This window comes from Falco naumanni, chromosome 20 (genome assembly GCF_017639655.2).
Source record: "Falco naumanni isolate bFalNau1 chromosome 20, bFalNau1.pat, whole genome shotgun sequence".
Taxonomy (NCBI): Eukaryota; Metazoa; Chordata; class Aves; order Falconiformes; family Falconidae; genus Falco; species Falco naumanni.
Window position 1 is genome coordinate 1,045,001 of NC_054073.1, and position 14,427 is coordinate 1,059,427.

The 14,427-nt window shown below is 63.2% G+C and overlaps 3 protein-coding genes across 3 annotated transcripts; 2 read left to right on the forward strand and 1 right to left on the reverse strand.

Moving 5' to 3' along the window:
• Window positions 1-870: 870 nt before the first annotated feature.
• LOC121099583 (mothers against decapentaplegic homolog 4-like) lies at window positions 871-7,750 on the forward strand. Its single transcript, XM_040618734.1, is given in 13 exon segments — window positions 871-985; window positions 3,291-3,539; window positions 4,361-4,535; window positions 4,623-4,643; window positions 4,759-4,962; window positions 5,045-5,176; window positions 5,266-5,394; window positions 5,481-5,534; window positions 5,630-5,745; window positions 5,747-5,814; window positions 6,358-6,526; window positions 6,918-7,056; window positions 7,137-7,750. Coding segments are annotated over 12 exon segments (1,656 nt in total). The 5' UTR covers window positions 871-985; window positions 3,291-3,302; the 3' UTR covers window positions 7,349-7,750.
• A 115-nt stretch (window positions 7,751-7,865) lies between these two features.
• On the forward strand, window positions 7,866-9,343 carry SNAPIN (SNAP associated protein). The gene is made up of 4 exons (XM_040618902.1): window positions 7,866-8,008; window positions 8,553-8,599; window positions 8,722-8,840; window positions 8,939-9,343. The coding sequence occupies exons 1-4, from the start codon at window positions 7,899-7,901 to the stop codon at window positions 9,041-9,043; spliced, it is 381 nt and encodes a 126-aa protein (XP_040474836.1). The 5' UTR covers window positions 7,866-7,898; the 3' UTR covers window positions 9,044-9,343.
• A 222-nt stretch (window positions 9,344-9,565) lies between these two features.
• On the reverse strand, window positions 9,566-14,336 carry ILF2 (interleukin enhancer binding factor 2). The gene is made up of 15 exons (XM_040618736.1): window positions 14,232-14,336; window positions 14,090-14,149; window positions 13,579-13,621; window positions 12,575-12,679; window positions 12,182-12,259; window positions 11,905-12,007; window positions 11,761-11,826; window positions 11,442-11,558; window positions 11,216-11,294; window positions 10,997-11,084; window positions 10,770-10,831; window positions 10,446-10,560; window positions 10,282-10,372; window positions 9,871-10,040; window positions 9,566-9,758 (listed from the first exon to the last, which is right to left on the reverse strand). The coding sequence occupies exons 1-14, from the start codon at window positions 14,234-14,236 to the stop codon at window positions 9,880-9,882; spliced, it is 1,173 nt and encodes a 390-aa protein (XP_040474670.1). The 5' UTR covers window positions 14,237-14,336; the 3' UTR covers window positions 9,566-9,758; window positions 9,871-9,879.
• Between the last annotated feature and the right edge of the window lie 91 nt (window positions 14,337-14,427).

A 14,427-nucleotide genomic window follows, 5' to 3' on the forward strand; every position in this document is an offset into this window, starting at 1 on the left:
TGGAAGGAGCCTTAAAGATGATCCAGTGCCACCCCCTGCCATGGGCAGGGCCCCCTCCCAGCAGCCTGGGTTGCCCCCAGCCCCATCCAGCCTGGCCTGGGACCTTGCCAGGGCTGGGGCACCCACAGCTGCTCTGGGAGCCTGTGCCAGCGCCTCGCCGCCCTCACAGGGAAGAACTTCTTCCCGATATCCCACCTAAATCTGCCTTTTTTTCAGCTGAAAGCTGCCCCCCCCCCCCTCGCTGTGTCGTTACCCTTGTATCTTGCCCTTGCAAGAAGCCCCCTGCCTCCTGCCTTGGTGGCCGCTTTGGGCACTGGGGGCTGCTCTGAGGTTCCCCCGCCGGAGCCGCCTCTGCTCCAGCCCGGCCTGCCGCCGGCACCGAGGGGGGTGAGGGTGAGGATGATGATGCCGGGGCTGCCCCGGCTGCGCCTGTAGCCCACCCACCCCCCCCCCCGCCCGGCCCTGCCTCCCCCCGCCGCTGCCGGAGGGTCCCTGGGGCGGCGGGAGCGGGGCCCGCCTGGGCCGCCCCGCCCGCGATGGAAGCGAGGCCGCTATTGGTTGGCGACGCGACGGCCGCCTGTCACGGCGCCTGCTATTGGCTGCGGCGCGCCAGCGCCTCACGCGCTCCGGCTTCTCCTTTTGTTATTGTAGCAAACAAGTTGCAAAGCGGCGGCAGGAGCGGGCAGGGACCGGCAGGAGCGGGCAGGGCCGCGGGCAGGGACAGGCAGAGCCGCGGGCAGGGACAGGCAGGAGCAGGCAGGGTCGCAGGCAGGAGCAGGCAGGGATGGGCAGGAGCAGGTAGGGCTGCGGGCAGGGACTGGCAGGAGCAGGCAGGGCTGCGGGCAGGGCCACGGGCAGCAGCAGGTGGGGACAGGCAGGGCCGGGCAGGGCTGTGGGCAGCAGCAGGCAGGGCCGGGCAGGGACAGGCAGCCGGAGGAGATGCAGCCGGAGCCGGACCCCGAGTGAGGAGAGCCGGGCGGCGGAGGTGAGTAGCCGGCCCAGCCCCGCTCAGCGCTTGCCGAGTCCCACGGGCGTCGTGCCCCCTCCTCGAGGCCTCGCGCCCGCCCGTCACCCCGCCGTGCCCACCCACCTGCTGCTGCTGCCCCCAGCCCCCCGCCGTCAGCTCCGGGCCTCGGGGAGCGGTGGCCGCGCATGGGGGCACGAGGCCCCCACCTGCTCCGGGAGCCCCCTGGGCTGCTCCCCGCTCTCCCCCCCCAGCAGCCCAGCTTTCAGGCCACAGGGGACCTGGGGACGGAGGCGGGCCCCTGCCCCGCGAAGCCCTGGGAGCTGGGGTTTGGGGCAGGGGTGGCCTGTTGGCACCCGCTTCTCCAGGGCAGCCCTCCCGCCTCCCTCCCAGCCTCCCGCCCAGAGCCCAGCACGGCGGGCATCCCCCTGCCCAGAGGGGGGCCAGAGCTGGGCTGGGGGGGCAGAAGCCGGGCTGGCAGCAGGGAGGCGCAGGCAGGAATGAAATCCCCACCCAGGCACCCGCCTTTGTCCCTGTCCTTGGGATTATCTGGGAGCAAAGTTAGCGGCCGAGGAGATTAGGCCGGAGCGGGTGTCCGTGCCGGGGCTGCAGGAGCTGGCTCCGGGGGACAAGGCTGGCTCCGGCCGCGCGACGCAGACCACGGCATCAGCGAGGTATTGTAACGGCAGGAGCGACGCGGGGTGGGGTGGAGGGGAGACCTCACCGAGTGCTCCCAGCCACCGCATCGCCGCGAGGCAGCTGGAGCCAGGGAGAAGCCGTCTCTGCCTCCTGCTCACCCCAGTTTGCCCCAAAGCAGACTGGGCTGAGTTTTGGATGGGGCCGGAGAGAGCCCTGGCCGTTCGAGTCTTTTCTGGAGCTTCGGCATCGGCCGCTCACTTTGCTCCCAGATAATGGGAGCTGGGGGGAACTGGGACCGACGCTGGGGCTCTGCCAGCACGATCCCACACAGCCCCTGCTCACAGGGAGTCCCCGCCACCCTCTTTTGCCTCTTCTGGCCTCAAATTTGAGCCTTGAGGCAGAGGGTGCGGGGCAGGCAGGGACCCTGGGGATGAGCTGGCTGGCGGGGAGCAGGCAGGAGTGTGCCAGTGTCGAGGCTGCACCAGGCATCCCGGGAGTGGGTGCGCGAGGCTGCATTAGCACCCATGGGTGAGCCCCGTAGCCTGACGGGGGCTCAGGGCTGTGCTCCAGCCACGGGGGACTCCGCAGGGCCCCTCCAGCGTCCCCAGAGGTGTCCCCATGGCCGACAGCATCTGGCTTGTCTCAGGCTGGAGGAGCCCCACCAGCAGCATCGCTCCGGCAAGGGGGGGGCCATGGCCCTGCGCCCGCGCTGGGGGGAAGACGCAGGCAGGGTGCTGGCAGGACAGCCTGCCTCCCGTCCCGCCGATAAGCAGCGCGGAGCAAGGGCTGACGGTTTGTTGTGTCTGCCGCCAGCCCAAGGTTTTTCCCAAGCCCTGGAGCGTTGCAGCCACCGCGATGCAGAACCAGGACCCCACGGCAGCGGCACCGCAGCAGGCGCAGAGCCCCGGCACGGGCACGGCCGGGTGGGGGGATGCTCACGGGGCCGCGGCACGTGTGCGTGTGTGCAGCCTTGGCGTGGACACAGTCTGGCAGGGGAGGCAGGAAAGGGAGAAGCCCAGCAGCGAGCGAGGGGTTAAGGAGCGGCGCCAAGCTGGGGCTCTGTTTAGTCTGGCCCCCCACACCCTCGATAGGACAGGCAGCAGCACAGGCAGCAGCACAGGCAGCAGCACAGGCAGCAGCGGAGCATGCGTCCATCACTCCAGCCCGGAGCGAGTGCTTGCACGCACGCACCCTTGCACACTGCACACACGCAAGTGTCCTCCCTGCCAGGCTGCTGTGTGACATGGCGGGTGTCCCCATGCACGCCGCGGAGCGTGATGCTGTGGCCCAACTCTGCCTTTGTGGCCATCAGAGCCAGGGATCGTGGGGAGCTGGGGACACCCCGCGTGTCCCAGCATCGCTGCAACCCCTGTGCCTCCTCCCACCCCAGGCAGGGACCCCGGAATGCAGGCGTCCAGGCTGGCCCCCCACTTTGAGGTGACATACAGCTTTGTCCCACATCTGCCTCGCCTGCTACATGCCATTTCAGGGAGCTGCCCCATCCCCGGTGCCACACAGGGGCCACGTGTCCCACTTGCCAGCACGGTGTCTGCCCCGTGGGCACAGGCACCCCCTACCAGCTCGGTGGCCCATGCCACAGTGGTGGCCACACAGGCGAGGGCAGAGGGGGCGGCAGGTCCCCTGCTGCGGGGTGACAGGCAGGGCCGTGCCGTGCCGTGCCTTGCAGGGGAGCAGCGCCATGTCCCTCGGCGCGCCCACGAGCAGCGACGTCTGCCTGAGCATCGTGCACAGCCTGATGTGCCACCGGCAGGGCGGGGAGAACGAGACCTTCGCCAAGCGGGCCATCGAGAGCCTCGTCAAGAAGCTCAAGGAGAAGAAGGACGAGCTCGACTCGCTCATCGCCGCCGTCACCACCAACGGCGCCCACCCCAGCAAGTGCGTCACCATCCAGCGCACCTTGGACGGGCGGCTCCAGGTAACCCTGCCGTGCCGGGACACCGGGCACTGGCTGCCTGATGGCCCCCCATGCCCCCCACAGCGCTGCCCGAGTGTGGGGACCTGGGTGCTGGGGTGCCCCATGACCCCCTAGACCCCACAACCCTCCCTGAGCTGGGGGGGACCCAAGTGCCCCATGACACCCCCTGCAAGCCCTCCCCAAGCTTGGGGGATCTGGGTGTTGGGATGCCCCCGGAAGCCCCAGCCCTCCCCAAACTGGGGGGGCTTGGGCAGCAAGGGGCCCAGCAGAGGGACGTCCCGGGGAGGGGCACACAGGGGGACCCCTGCCATACTGAGCCTGCAGCGCTGGGCTGGGAGCCACGCTGACTTCAGTGTCTGGGCTTGCGCCCACCCACCCACAGCTGTGGCCGCCCCAGCGATGGAGGGGGGGGGACAGGGACAGGGACAGGCAGAGGTGCCCACCCTGCTGGGGCAGCCGCACTGAGGCAGGGGCAGCTGCAGGCAGCGTTGCCCCCAGCCCGTGGACCCCCCCTCCCACTGCGCTGGCATCCCCCGGCGACTCTGCCCCCCTTCCCGGGATGAGTCACTGTCTGGCAGCCTGCGAGCAGGGGTGGGGGTTGTTATGTCTGGAGCCGGGGAGGCGCAGGGGGAGCCCCCCCAGCCGCCGCAGGGTCCCGGCCTGGCGCCAGCCCCTGTGCTGGGGGGGGATGCTGGGGGGGGTCCAGCATCCAGGCTGGATGCAGTCAGCTTGGAAGGGGCGGGAGGCGGCGGGGGGGGACACATGATCCCTGCGTGCTCTCCTAGTCACAGCGGTGTCCCCGTCCTGTGTGCCCCCCCCAGGTGGCCGGCAGGAAGGGGTTCCCCCACGTCATCTACGCCCGGCTGTGGCGCTGGCCCGACCTCCACAAAAACGAGCTGAAACACGTTAAATTCTGCCAGTTCGCCTTCGACCTCAAGTACGACAGCGTCTGCGTCAACCCCTACCACTACGAGCGCGTGGTGGCCCCCACCATCGGTGAGTCAGTCCCAGCACCCCTGGGACCCCCCAGGGGGGCCCGCCCTGCTCCCCATAACACCCCCCCACCCCATCTTCCCCCGACAGGTCTGAGCATCCAGAGCACAGGTGAGACCCCGGCACGAGGCCGGCGGGGAGCACCCCCAGAGCCAGCATCCCCCGCTCCGCTGCGGGTCCCCGGGCCCCCCATGGTCTCCGGTGTGTGTCCCCCCCCCCTCCCCAGTGCCCCCCACGCGCCTGGTGAAGGAGGAGTTTGTCCATGACTGTGTGCAGATGGAGGTGCCGCCCGGCCGGGAGCAGGGGGCCAAGCGGGCGCTACATCTGCCCCCCGCCGAGCCCTACCGCCAGCCGCTGCCCCCCCTGCAGCTCCCCGAGTCCCCCCACGTCCCCGGGAGCTTCTACCCTGCGCTGCCTATGTCACCCCCAGGTGAGACCCCCCCTTAATCCCCATCCCCATCCCCTGGGAAGGGTTTGGGAGCACCAATCTGAGCCCCTCCACCCCCCCACAGTGGCCCCCAGCAGCTCCCTGCTCTCGCTGCCCCATGGCGAGGGGCTGCTACAGGTCACCTGTCCCACGCCACCCCTGGCCGCCCCGGCGCAGCCCCCCCCCCAGAATGGCTACCCCAAGCCACCCTACCACAGTGAGTACCAGAGACATCCCCTGTCCCCTGGCTCGGTGGGGGTCCCGCATGGGGACGCCCCACCCTGTTCACCCCCTTTCCCGCCCCAGGTTCACCGGTGAGCTGGACCAGCGCAGCCATCTACGCACCAAGCCTGGGGGGGGCACAGCCCACCCCCCCGCCACAGCCCAGCAGCCGGAGCCACCCACAGCCCCCACTCCACCACCCCAACCACTACTGTAGGTTTGGGGGGCCACGGGGCTGGGGTCACCTACGAGGTCCCAGCTCTTTCGCTGCGCTGACTCCATCTCTGCCCCCTCCCTAGGGCCCCCACACCATAGCTCCGGACCATACCAGCAACCGGTGTCTACCCACCCTGGTAAGCACCCCCAACCCTAATTAACACCCTGGTGATCACCCCATCCACGCCGTGGCTGCCCTGATCCCCCCCATCCGTGTGTGTCCCCTCTCCAGGGCCGGAGTTTTGGTGCTCCATCGCCTACTTTGAGATGGATGTGCAGGTGGGGGAGATCTTCAAGGTGCCGTCCAGCTGCCCCGTGGTCATCGTGGACGGTTACGTGGACCCCTCAGGGGGGGGACCGCTTCTGCCTGGGGCAGCTCTCCAACGTGCACCGCACCGACGCCAGCGAGCGGGCCCGGTGGGGCAGGGGGCAAGGGCCGGGGGGACACAGGGCAATGGCGTGGCAGAGGGTTGGGGGGCAGCATGGAGAAAAAGTGGGGAGCGGGAGGAGGATGTGTGTAGGCGTGAATGAGGGATGAAGGAATGGATGGGGTAAATGGGGGGGCGGGTAATGTGGGGATGAGACCTGGGGCAGAAGGGGGAGATGGGGGGCGAAAGGGTGTGTGTGGGGCCAGAGGTGATGTATGGGTGGGGGTGATATAGGGGGCAAGTGGGGGATATATGCGGCAGAATTGGGGATATAGGGAAAATGGGTGATATAGGGATGAAGGGGTGGCATAGGGGGCAACTGGGGGGTGATGGGGCAGAAGGGGGGATATAGGGGGCAACTGAGGAGTGATGGGGCAGGGGCAGGACATGGTGGCGAAAATGGGAAACGTACAGGACAGAAGGGAGGGAGATATAGGGGGCAAATGAGGGATGTATGGGGGGGATATAGAGGGCTAAGGGGCATTTGGGGGGCAGCCAGGGGGTGTGGGTGCTGATGGCCTCTGTGGGGCAGGCTGCACATCGGGAAGGGCGTGCAGCTGGAGTGCCGGGGCGAGGGCGATGTGTGGATGCGGTGCCTGAGCGACCACGCCGTCTTCGTGCAGAGCTACTACCTGGACCGGGAGGCGGGGAGAGCCCCCGGGGACGCCGTGCACAAGATCTACCCTGGTGCCTACATCAAGGTGGGGTGGCCCTGGGGGGACGCATCCCCAGGAGGCAGGGACCCCAGGGATGAAGGGGCCCTGGTGGCCACATTAAAAGGGGTCCTGGGCAATGGGTCACTCATGCTAGGGGGCAATGGAGGGACCCCAAGGGTGGAGGGACCCCTGTGCCTATGTTAAAAGGGGCACTGGGCAATGCGTCCCCCATGGTGGGTGGCAATGGAGGGACCCCAAGGGTGGAAGGACCCCCGTGCCCATGTTAAAGGGAGTCCTGGGCAAAGTGCCCCCATGCTGACGGACAATGAAGGGGCTCCAGGGATAGAGGAACCTTGCTGCTCATGCTGAAGGGGGTCCCCAGAGTATCCCCCTTTGGTGCCACCCTTCTCAGGGGTCCCCCTGTGTTGCCCCCCAGGTTTTTGACCTGCGCCAGTGCCACCGCCAGATGCAGCAGCAAGCGGCCACAGCCCAGGCTGCAGCCGCCGCTCAGGCCGCCGCCGTGGCCGGGAACATCCCAGGTCCCGGCTCGGTGGGAGGCATCGCACCTGCCGTGGGTGAGTGAGCTCCCGGGGCTGGGACGGGACCCCTGTGGCCATGGGGGTCCCCAACTCACAGCGGTGTCCCTCCTGGACAGGTCTTTCAGCAGCAGCGGGGATCGGTGTGGATGACCTGCGGCGGCTGTGTATCCTGCGGCTGAGCTTCGTCAAGGGCTGGGGGCCTGACTACCCCCGGCAAAGCATCAAGCACACGCCGTGCTGGATCGAGGTGCACCTCCACCGCGCCCTGCAGCTGCTGGATGAGGTCCTGCACACCATGCCAGCTGCCGAGCCAGGCCCTTTGCACTAACCCCTGCCCCTCGTAATTTAATTTTTGTAAAAAAAAAAGCAAAAAAAAAGCCAAAAAAAAAAAGGAAGCAGGAAGTACCAAAACCACACAGTGGGGGTTTGTTTTATCTGTTATTTAATGAATGGGTTTGGGTTTTGCTGCCTGGGTCTGCACCTTCTGCAGTTGCTTGGCGCTGCGGAGGGCTGTGCCTCCTGCTAGGCCCACAGTTGGCCTCCAGCTGTGTGCCTGCTGCAAGGCCGACAGCTGTGCCCCCTGCTAGGCCACAGCTGGACCCACTGCTAAGCCTCTACCTGTGTCTCCCACTATGCCACAGCTGGACCTCACATTAGGCTACAGCTGGGCCCACGGCTGTGTCTTCAGCTGTGCCTCCTGCCGGACCACAGCTGGACCAACTGCTAGGCCTCCAGCTGTGCCTCCCGCTTGGCCGCAGCTGGGCCCACCGCTAGGCCTCAGGACTCCATTTCCCAGCGGCCCCCGCGGGGCGGAAGTTGCGTCTCCCGCCCCGCTGCCTCCATTTCCCGTCGGCCCCCGCGGCGTCGGCAGCGCCAAGATGGCGGCGGGGAGTGGCGGCCCGGCGGCGCGGGAGCTGTTCGCGGAGGGGCTGCTGCAGTTCCTGCGGCCGGCGGTGCGGCAGCTCGACGGACACGTCCACGCCGTCAGGTCCGGGAGCTGGGGGGAGGGAAGAGGGGCCGGAGCCTGAGGGGGACGGCGAGAGCGGGCCCGAGGGGCAGGGAGCGGGGCCGGAGCCGGGCCGAGGTGCGCGTACCGGGGCGGGAGCGGAACGGAGGGGCATCTACCAGGGTGAGAGCGGGGCTTAGGGGCAGAGGGGTAGGTACAGGGATGGAGGGGCAGCGTCGGGGGAGGGTGGGGTGGGGAAGGACTTGCGGAGCACCCGGAGAAGCTTAGGGGTGCCAGGGTGGGGAGCTGAGGGGCTCACAGCTGGGCTGAGCGGGCTGCAGGGGTTGGCGCCCCTGAGGGCAGGACCCCGGGATGGGGGGGGGGGGGGGGGGGCGTTAGGAGTACACATGGGGTGGCACTTAGAGGCAGAGGGCACGTAGCAGGGATGGCAGGTAACCAGGACTGGGAGGAGATTAGGGGCAACTGGGGACACTGGTTCTTGTTAGAGGGGGAGCAGGGGTGGGTTGGGGGCTGCGGGGGTGGGGTCGAGGGTTTTGCCCTGGCCCCCAAGCTGTCTTCTCCGCAGGGAGAGCCAGGTGGAGCTGCGGGAGCACATCGACAGCCTGGCCACAGGTGAGGCATGTGGGGGGAGTCACCTCTGCAGCCTGGCTGTGGGGGTGCAGTGGGGTTTCCCCACATCCCCTGGGGGTCTGTGGTACCCTGGGCCCACTCCCCCCACTCTGCCCTCTCCCCAGAGCTGTGCCGCATCAACGAGGACCAGAAAGTGGCACTGGACCTCGATCCCTACGTGAAGAAGCTGCTGAACGCCCGGCGCAGAGTGGTGCTGGTCAATAACATCCTGCAGAACGCCCAGGTCAGCACGGGGACCCTGGGGGTGTCAGGGGGCTGCGGTGTTCAGGGGGAATCTCGGCTCCCCCTGCTCTGACGGCTGCTGCTCCCCCCCCTCTGCAGGAACGGCTGCGGAGGCTGAACCACAGCGTGGCGAAGGAGGCGGTACGAAGGAAGGCCATGCTGGAGGCGTCGGGCAGCTACCCCCAGGGCCTGCCCGGGAAGTGAGGCCCCCATCGTGGCACCGGGCCGGATCCACCTCACACCACGGCTGCGCCGACAGCCCCGGGAGCTGGGCTGGAACAGGAGTGGCCCCGGAAGGACAGCGACTGGAACGGGCAGCTGGTGAGGGGAGCAGGTATCCCTGTTTGCAGCAGCGTGCTCCTGAGCTTCCGCAGCGCGGGAAGGGGGAAAAAGTCCTGCAGAGTGAGGCTGCAGTTCTTCAGCTGCAGCTGAAGGAACCGGGGGACCCTGAATTGTATTTCTAGATTTGTAGGCACTGTAATAAAAGTGACCGTGCGTTGCTTATGGGCTGGTGAGGTAGTGTGGGTCTAAACGCTCCCGTGTCACGGCCCCAGCCTCTTGGGGAAAGCAGAAACAGGCAGGTGCTGCCAGCAGAGAGGTCACGCTGGGGTTCAGCAGCCCCGGGTGGGTTTTCTTCAAGTTCAGGAACTTCCTCCTGCTGTTAGACCTTTTTCTGGCCTCCTTCTACAATGAGCATCTTCTACCTGAACAAACAGGACGCGCTCCAAAGGAAGGAATGCTTTAATATGTGACTTAAAAAAAAAAACCAAAAAAAACCAAAACAAAACAAAAAAAAACCCCTAAAAACACATACGGGGGCCAGGTCACATCAGCTGGCTGCGTTCACTGAGGACAGGCTCAGTCCTCCACTCGTGCTTCACATCCTTCAGCCAGCAGCACCCGGCGGTGGGGAGCCCTACTGCAGGGGGAAAGACGGGCTGTTGAGGGGGGGGGGCACCACCCTGGGGCAAACCATTCCCTCCCCTGCCCGGAGCTGCCTTCTCGCAGGCAGCAGTAGTGACAGGCTTTACCTGGGCGAGTCACTCCTGCGTCTCCATGCTCTCCTCCTCCTCGCCCGTAGCAGGTTCTTCTTGGTTCTCTTCTTCCTCTTCTCCTTCTTTCTTCTCTGGAGGCTTCTCGTAAGCCTTCTCAGAAGGTGTCACTATCACTCCATCCCACGTGGACATTTCGGAAGCCAGGTCTGCAAAAATGGGCTCAGGGTGACTTTGAGCAGCACAGACAGACCCTGTCCCCAGGACGTGCAGGGAGAAGCACGACACCTCCCCAGCTTCGCCACCTCCTCCCTACTGCTCCGGGCTTTAATGAGTCACTTCTTGGACCCCTTAATTTTCCTCCAGCAACACAGAAAACCAGTCCTGTTCCCCCGAGATGCTGACAGCCTGCCTGGAGGAAGACCCATGCATTGCACCAACCCCACTTACAGCTAGCATCACCCTCTTGGCCGAGGATTTTCCTGTAGCCTCCATGCGAGAGAATGCGGACAAGCGTCTGCGCGGTGTAGCACACCATGTCCTGCAGAGAGGAGGAAGAGTCAGAGCGCGGTCAGGTTCTAGACCCTTCTCCTGCTGCGGGCAAGGCTGCTCACCTGCTGTTCCAGGGTCATAACTGTGTGGACTCTGAAGTTTCCACTCTCGCAGGGATCAGTGATACCAACAGATCCAGGGAGGAAGAGCCCCGCTGCCAGGATCTGAAGGCAGCGCCTACAGGACAAAGATATTTCAGGTTAGAAACTAGTCTGTTCCAGCACAGAAACACAGCCAGGAAGTCTGGAACTAGCACATCTATGTGAGGAGTCTGCTTCTGTCTCCAGTTCGGTCCCTTCAAGCCCTGAGGTGCTGCCGCTTTTATTTGGTGTGTTCAAAAGGGGTGGTAACAGGAATTTATACCAGCGAAGCAAACAGCGACAGACCTGTAGGCGATGTTGAGTGCCAGGGGCTGCCTGGTGGGGTTGTTCATCACGGCGTAGTGCCCCTGAAGAGATGAAAAAAGAGAGGGTTTAGGATGAGAGCGGCTCACAGCAAAGGAAGTGCAAGAATCCCAATTCCTGCTGCTGCTGGAGCCCAGGGACACACAGAGAGCTGTAAGTTGGCTACAGCATGCCCGGCACACCATCAGTGTTCCCCCTCGTGCGCTCACCAGCAGGTCCAGAATCCAGGGCGTGAGGGGCTCAAAGCCAGGGAATCGAATTCTCAGGTCTTTCAGCAGCCGGATTAAGACCTTCACCCTGGAGAAGATGGCAGGAGGAGGGTTTGTAACGCATCAAGTGCCCTTCTGCTGCAGGAACAGCCTTTCCTTTTCCCTGTTCTCTGTAAAGATTATTCCAGCTGGGCCTCAGAGCTGCAGGGTCAAACTCACGTGGACTGCGAAGCATTCTCCTCGAACCAGCGAGCATGTCTGATGGCAGCCAGGGCGCTTTGCAGCACTTTGATGTCCACTGAAAGAAGCAACAGAAATGCCCCTGGTTTGTTTGGTTGTTTTGGGGTTTTTTTCCAACCAAAAGCTGAGTAAGTATGGGCCAGGGGAGGCCAGCTGGCTCCCCGCCACTCCGGTGAAGGTTCACATTGTGGGGCTGAGCTCTTACGGTGTAGCTCGGGGTCCAGCTTCCGGAGGTTGGGCGGTACCGTGGTGATAAGGATCTTTACCGTTGCATCCGCAGAGCTGATCTCGAAGCCGGTCTCGTTGGTCAGCATGGTCAAGACTGGGGAGAAACAACAAGAATTCCTCATGGAGGAGCTGGAAGACCTTACCAGCATGCGGGAACACGGGAAAGACCACAGATCTTGGCAGTGGCGCCAGGCTCAGCACCATACCCTTTAGACAAACCCCAAAGCTCACAGGGAAACTGCCTCACATCAGCCTACATCCCCCTCGACCCCATATGACGCAGAAGAGCATCCCACCTTCACTGGGGTCCTGTGCTCTCAGGCTTTCCACGACTTTGTTTCCCAAGGCTGCCACAGCTTCCACTAGGGAGAAGCAGAAGAGGCGGTCAGAGCGGGTACGAGCGCTGCAGTCCCCTCAGCAGCCATGCAGCCACTACTCACGGGTGGGCAGGATTTTCAGAATCACAACTAGATCAGCCACGTTGTGCCCCGTTGTCATGGTGCCCTTCTTGTAGGAACCCACCTGGCGAACCTCTTCGATTTGCTGTTTGAAAGAGCAAAAATTGGAGAATTTAATGCATGTGCTACGTTTCTGGGAGTCAGCATGACTCTTTAAGACAACTTTGAGCTGGGTTTGGTAGCTAGAACAGCAGCATTGCTTCTACCAAAGCATCTCCCCACACAGCTTTTTCTCCGAGCTTGCCAGTTTTGGACTCACCACTTCAAATGTTCCTGGTGCTACAATTAAGTTGTCGATCACGTTGTTTATTTTGGTCACCAGGGAAAGAATGGAAGCCTGAAAAGGAATTGGAGAGGGGTGGTGTTATCAGCCAGTTGTCCAAACTTGAAATAATCTGATCTTGCACAGTGTAATGCAGACAGCCCTGATGCAAGGTACATAACAGGTAAAAGAAACACTTAAAAATCACTGTTCCGAGAAACTCCACCCGTATCTCTACTGCAGTCTTTATTTCAGAGAGAAGCAATTGTTTTTTAGGCTTGTAATGGCTGCACCTGGGTATACTCTCTGAAGGACAGCGTGTCTTTGCATTCTCTTAACACTGCAGTAGCATCCAACCCAAAGAATTTAAGGCAATTTTCAGCACAAAACCTGTTCAGCAGCGGTCGGAGCAAGATCCTGGTTTCTCTTCAGTAAGGCTTCGCTGAACGCAGTCTCATCAGCGGCAGGTTTTACGCGGGGGAAAGCCATTTCGCACTGAAACGGGATCAGATATCAGACTGCAACGCCCAAGAACAAAACTTTGGTTCAACCCACTCACCAGCAAAATTTACTGCTATTTTTTTTTTTTTTAATTCTCCAGCGCTGTTTTCTCTTCGCTTACTGCTTTTACAAATTCACATTATCCTAAGGGAGGGAGAGTCCGTACGCTCTCACTGTGCTCTGACAGGAACAGCAGGTCTTCAGGGATGGCAGAGGAGCCACCAGTGTGCCCATGCAACTACAGGGTGTGAGACAGGGCAGATCTAATTAAGAATGGGTCTGTTGAGGATTTTTATTAACTGTATTACAGTCTCTTTGTTTGCAGATGGCCGGAGCTTTTCCATTATGGTGGGATTCAAAGCCATGGCCTGGAAGGGAAATGTAAGTGAACTTGTTTGCCTTAGAAGCCATGTGTCTGTAATGGGCAGATGCTTGGTAGAAGGAGGAAATTATTTCCTCCTATAAAAAGGTGGGAAAAGCATGTTGCTCTTGGTCCTGTGAGGACCAACGTGGCAAAACAGCCTGGAGAACATCTGACAGGGGAATGGCAGCTGTCAGAGTAACCTGTCAGGTCTGTGCTGGAGCTGACAGAATTGAGGGTCTGGGTGAGCAGGGTGCCTTAAAAAGCAGGAAAAAAACCCTCAGTTAAGGCATTTATTTGTTGTGATTATTACTCAACTGCATCCTAGTCATCCGTACTCCGAACAACAGAGACAGTAAGGAGGTCTATTTCGGGTTAGGTTACTGAACCAACAGCATTTTCAGTGAATTCCTTTACTAAAAGAAGTCAAACCACCAAAGTCAGCAAACGAGGTTTTTAAGATGCATCTTTAAACAAGGAAAAGTCCCGTAGCTGTTGCCTGCAAACAGCTCCATAGGAGAGGGTTACTCACGACATAGAAATCAAAGGGGATGTGCGGCACAAAGGGCCGGAACCTAAAGGGGGGAAAGAAAAAAAGAACTTTATTCTCTGCGGGGATGCCTGCCCGCTCGCGGCTTTTGTCATCACCAGCACACACTCACTCACTCACACACACACACACACTCCCACCCCAACCCCCATCACCATTTCGTCGAGGTTTGGTCCCGAGGCGCGAGAAAGGCCCTACAGAAACAGGACAGGTTTCTTCGTGACCCCCCCTACCGCTAGCTGACCCCCCGCCCCGGTGCGAACCGGCGGTGGCCGCCCACCGGGGGCTTCCCAGCGCTGACAGACCCGGCCCGGCGGGGCCAGCCCCCGCCCCCCGCCCCCAGCTCTACGCCTCACCGCTCTCCTGCGCTACACTGCACGCTGGCACCCCGGTCCCTGCGCCCCGGCAGCGCGCCCCGGGGGGCGGCCGCAGCCCACCCCCTAGGCCTGGCACGCTAGAGAGCCACCCTCGCTAGAGCAGAAGCCAGACTCGCCCACTGCCAGGGCCTCCCCTGGAACCAAAGCGTCCGCCGCGGCCTCGGCCTCGGTCGCCCCTGCGGAGAGAAGGGAGGCGGCGTCAGGGGGGGCGGCCCGGGAGTCCCCGGCCCGGGGGTTCCCGCACCCGCCGCCCCTCACCTCATGGCTCCGCCGCTGCCCAACAATGAACGCCGCTGTGGAGACCCCGCCGGGCTGCGCTCCCCTGACCGCCCAACAACCCGCCCGCTTATTGGGTCCCGCGCCGCCGCGAGGCTGGCGGCCGGGAAGACGTTCGTTGCAAGCTATTGGCTGGGGTAACTGTCAAGCTGAGGAGGAGGCGGGGTGAGAGGGGCCA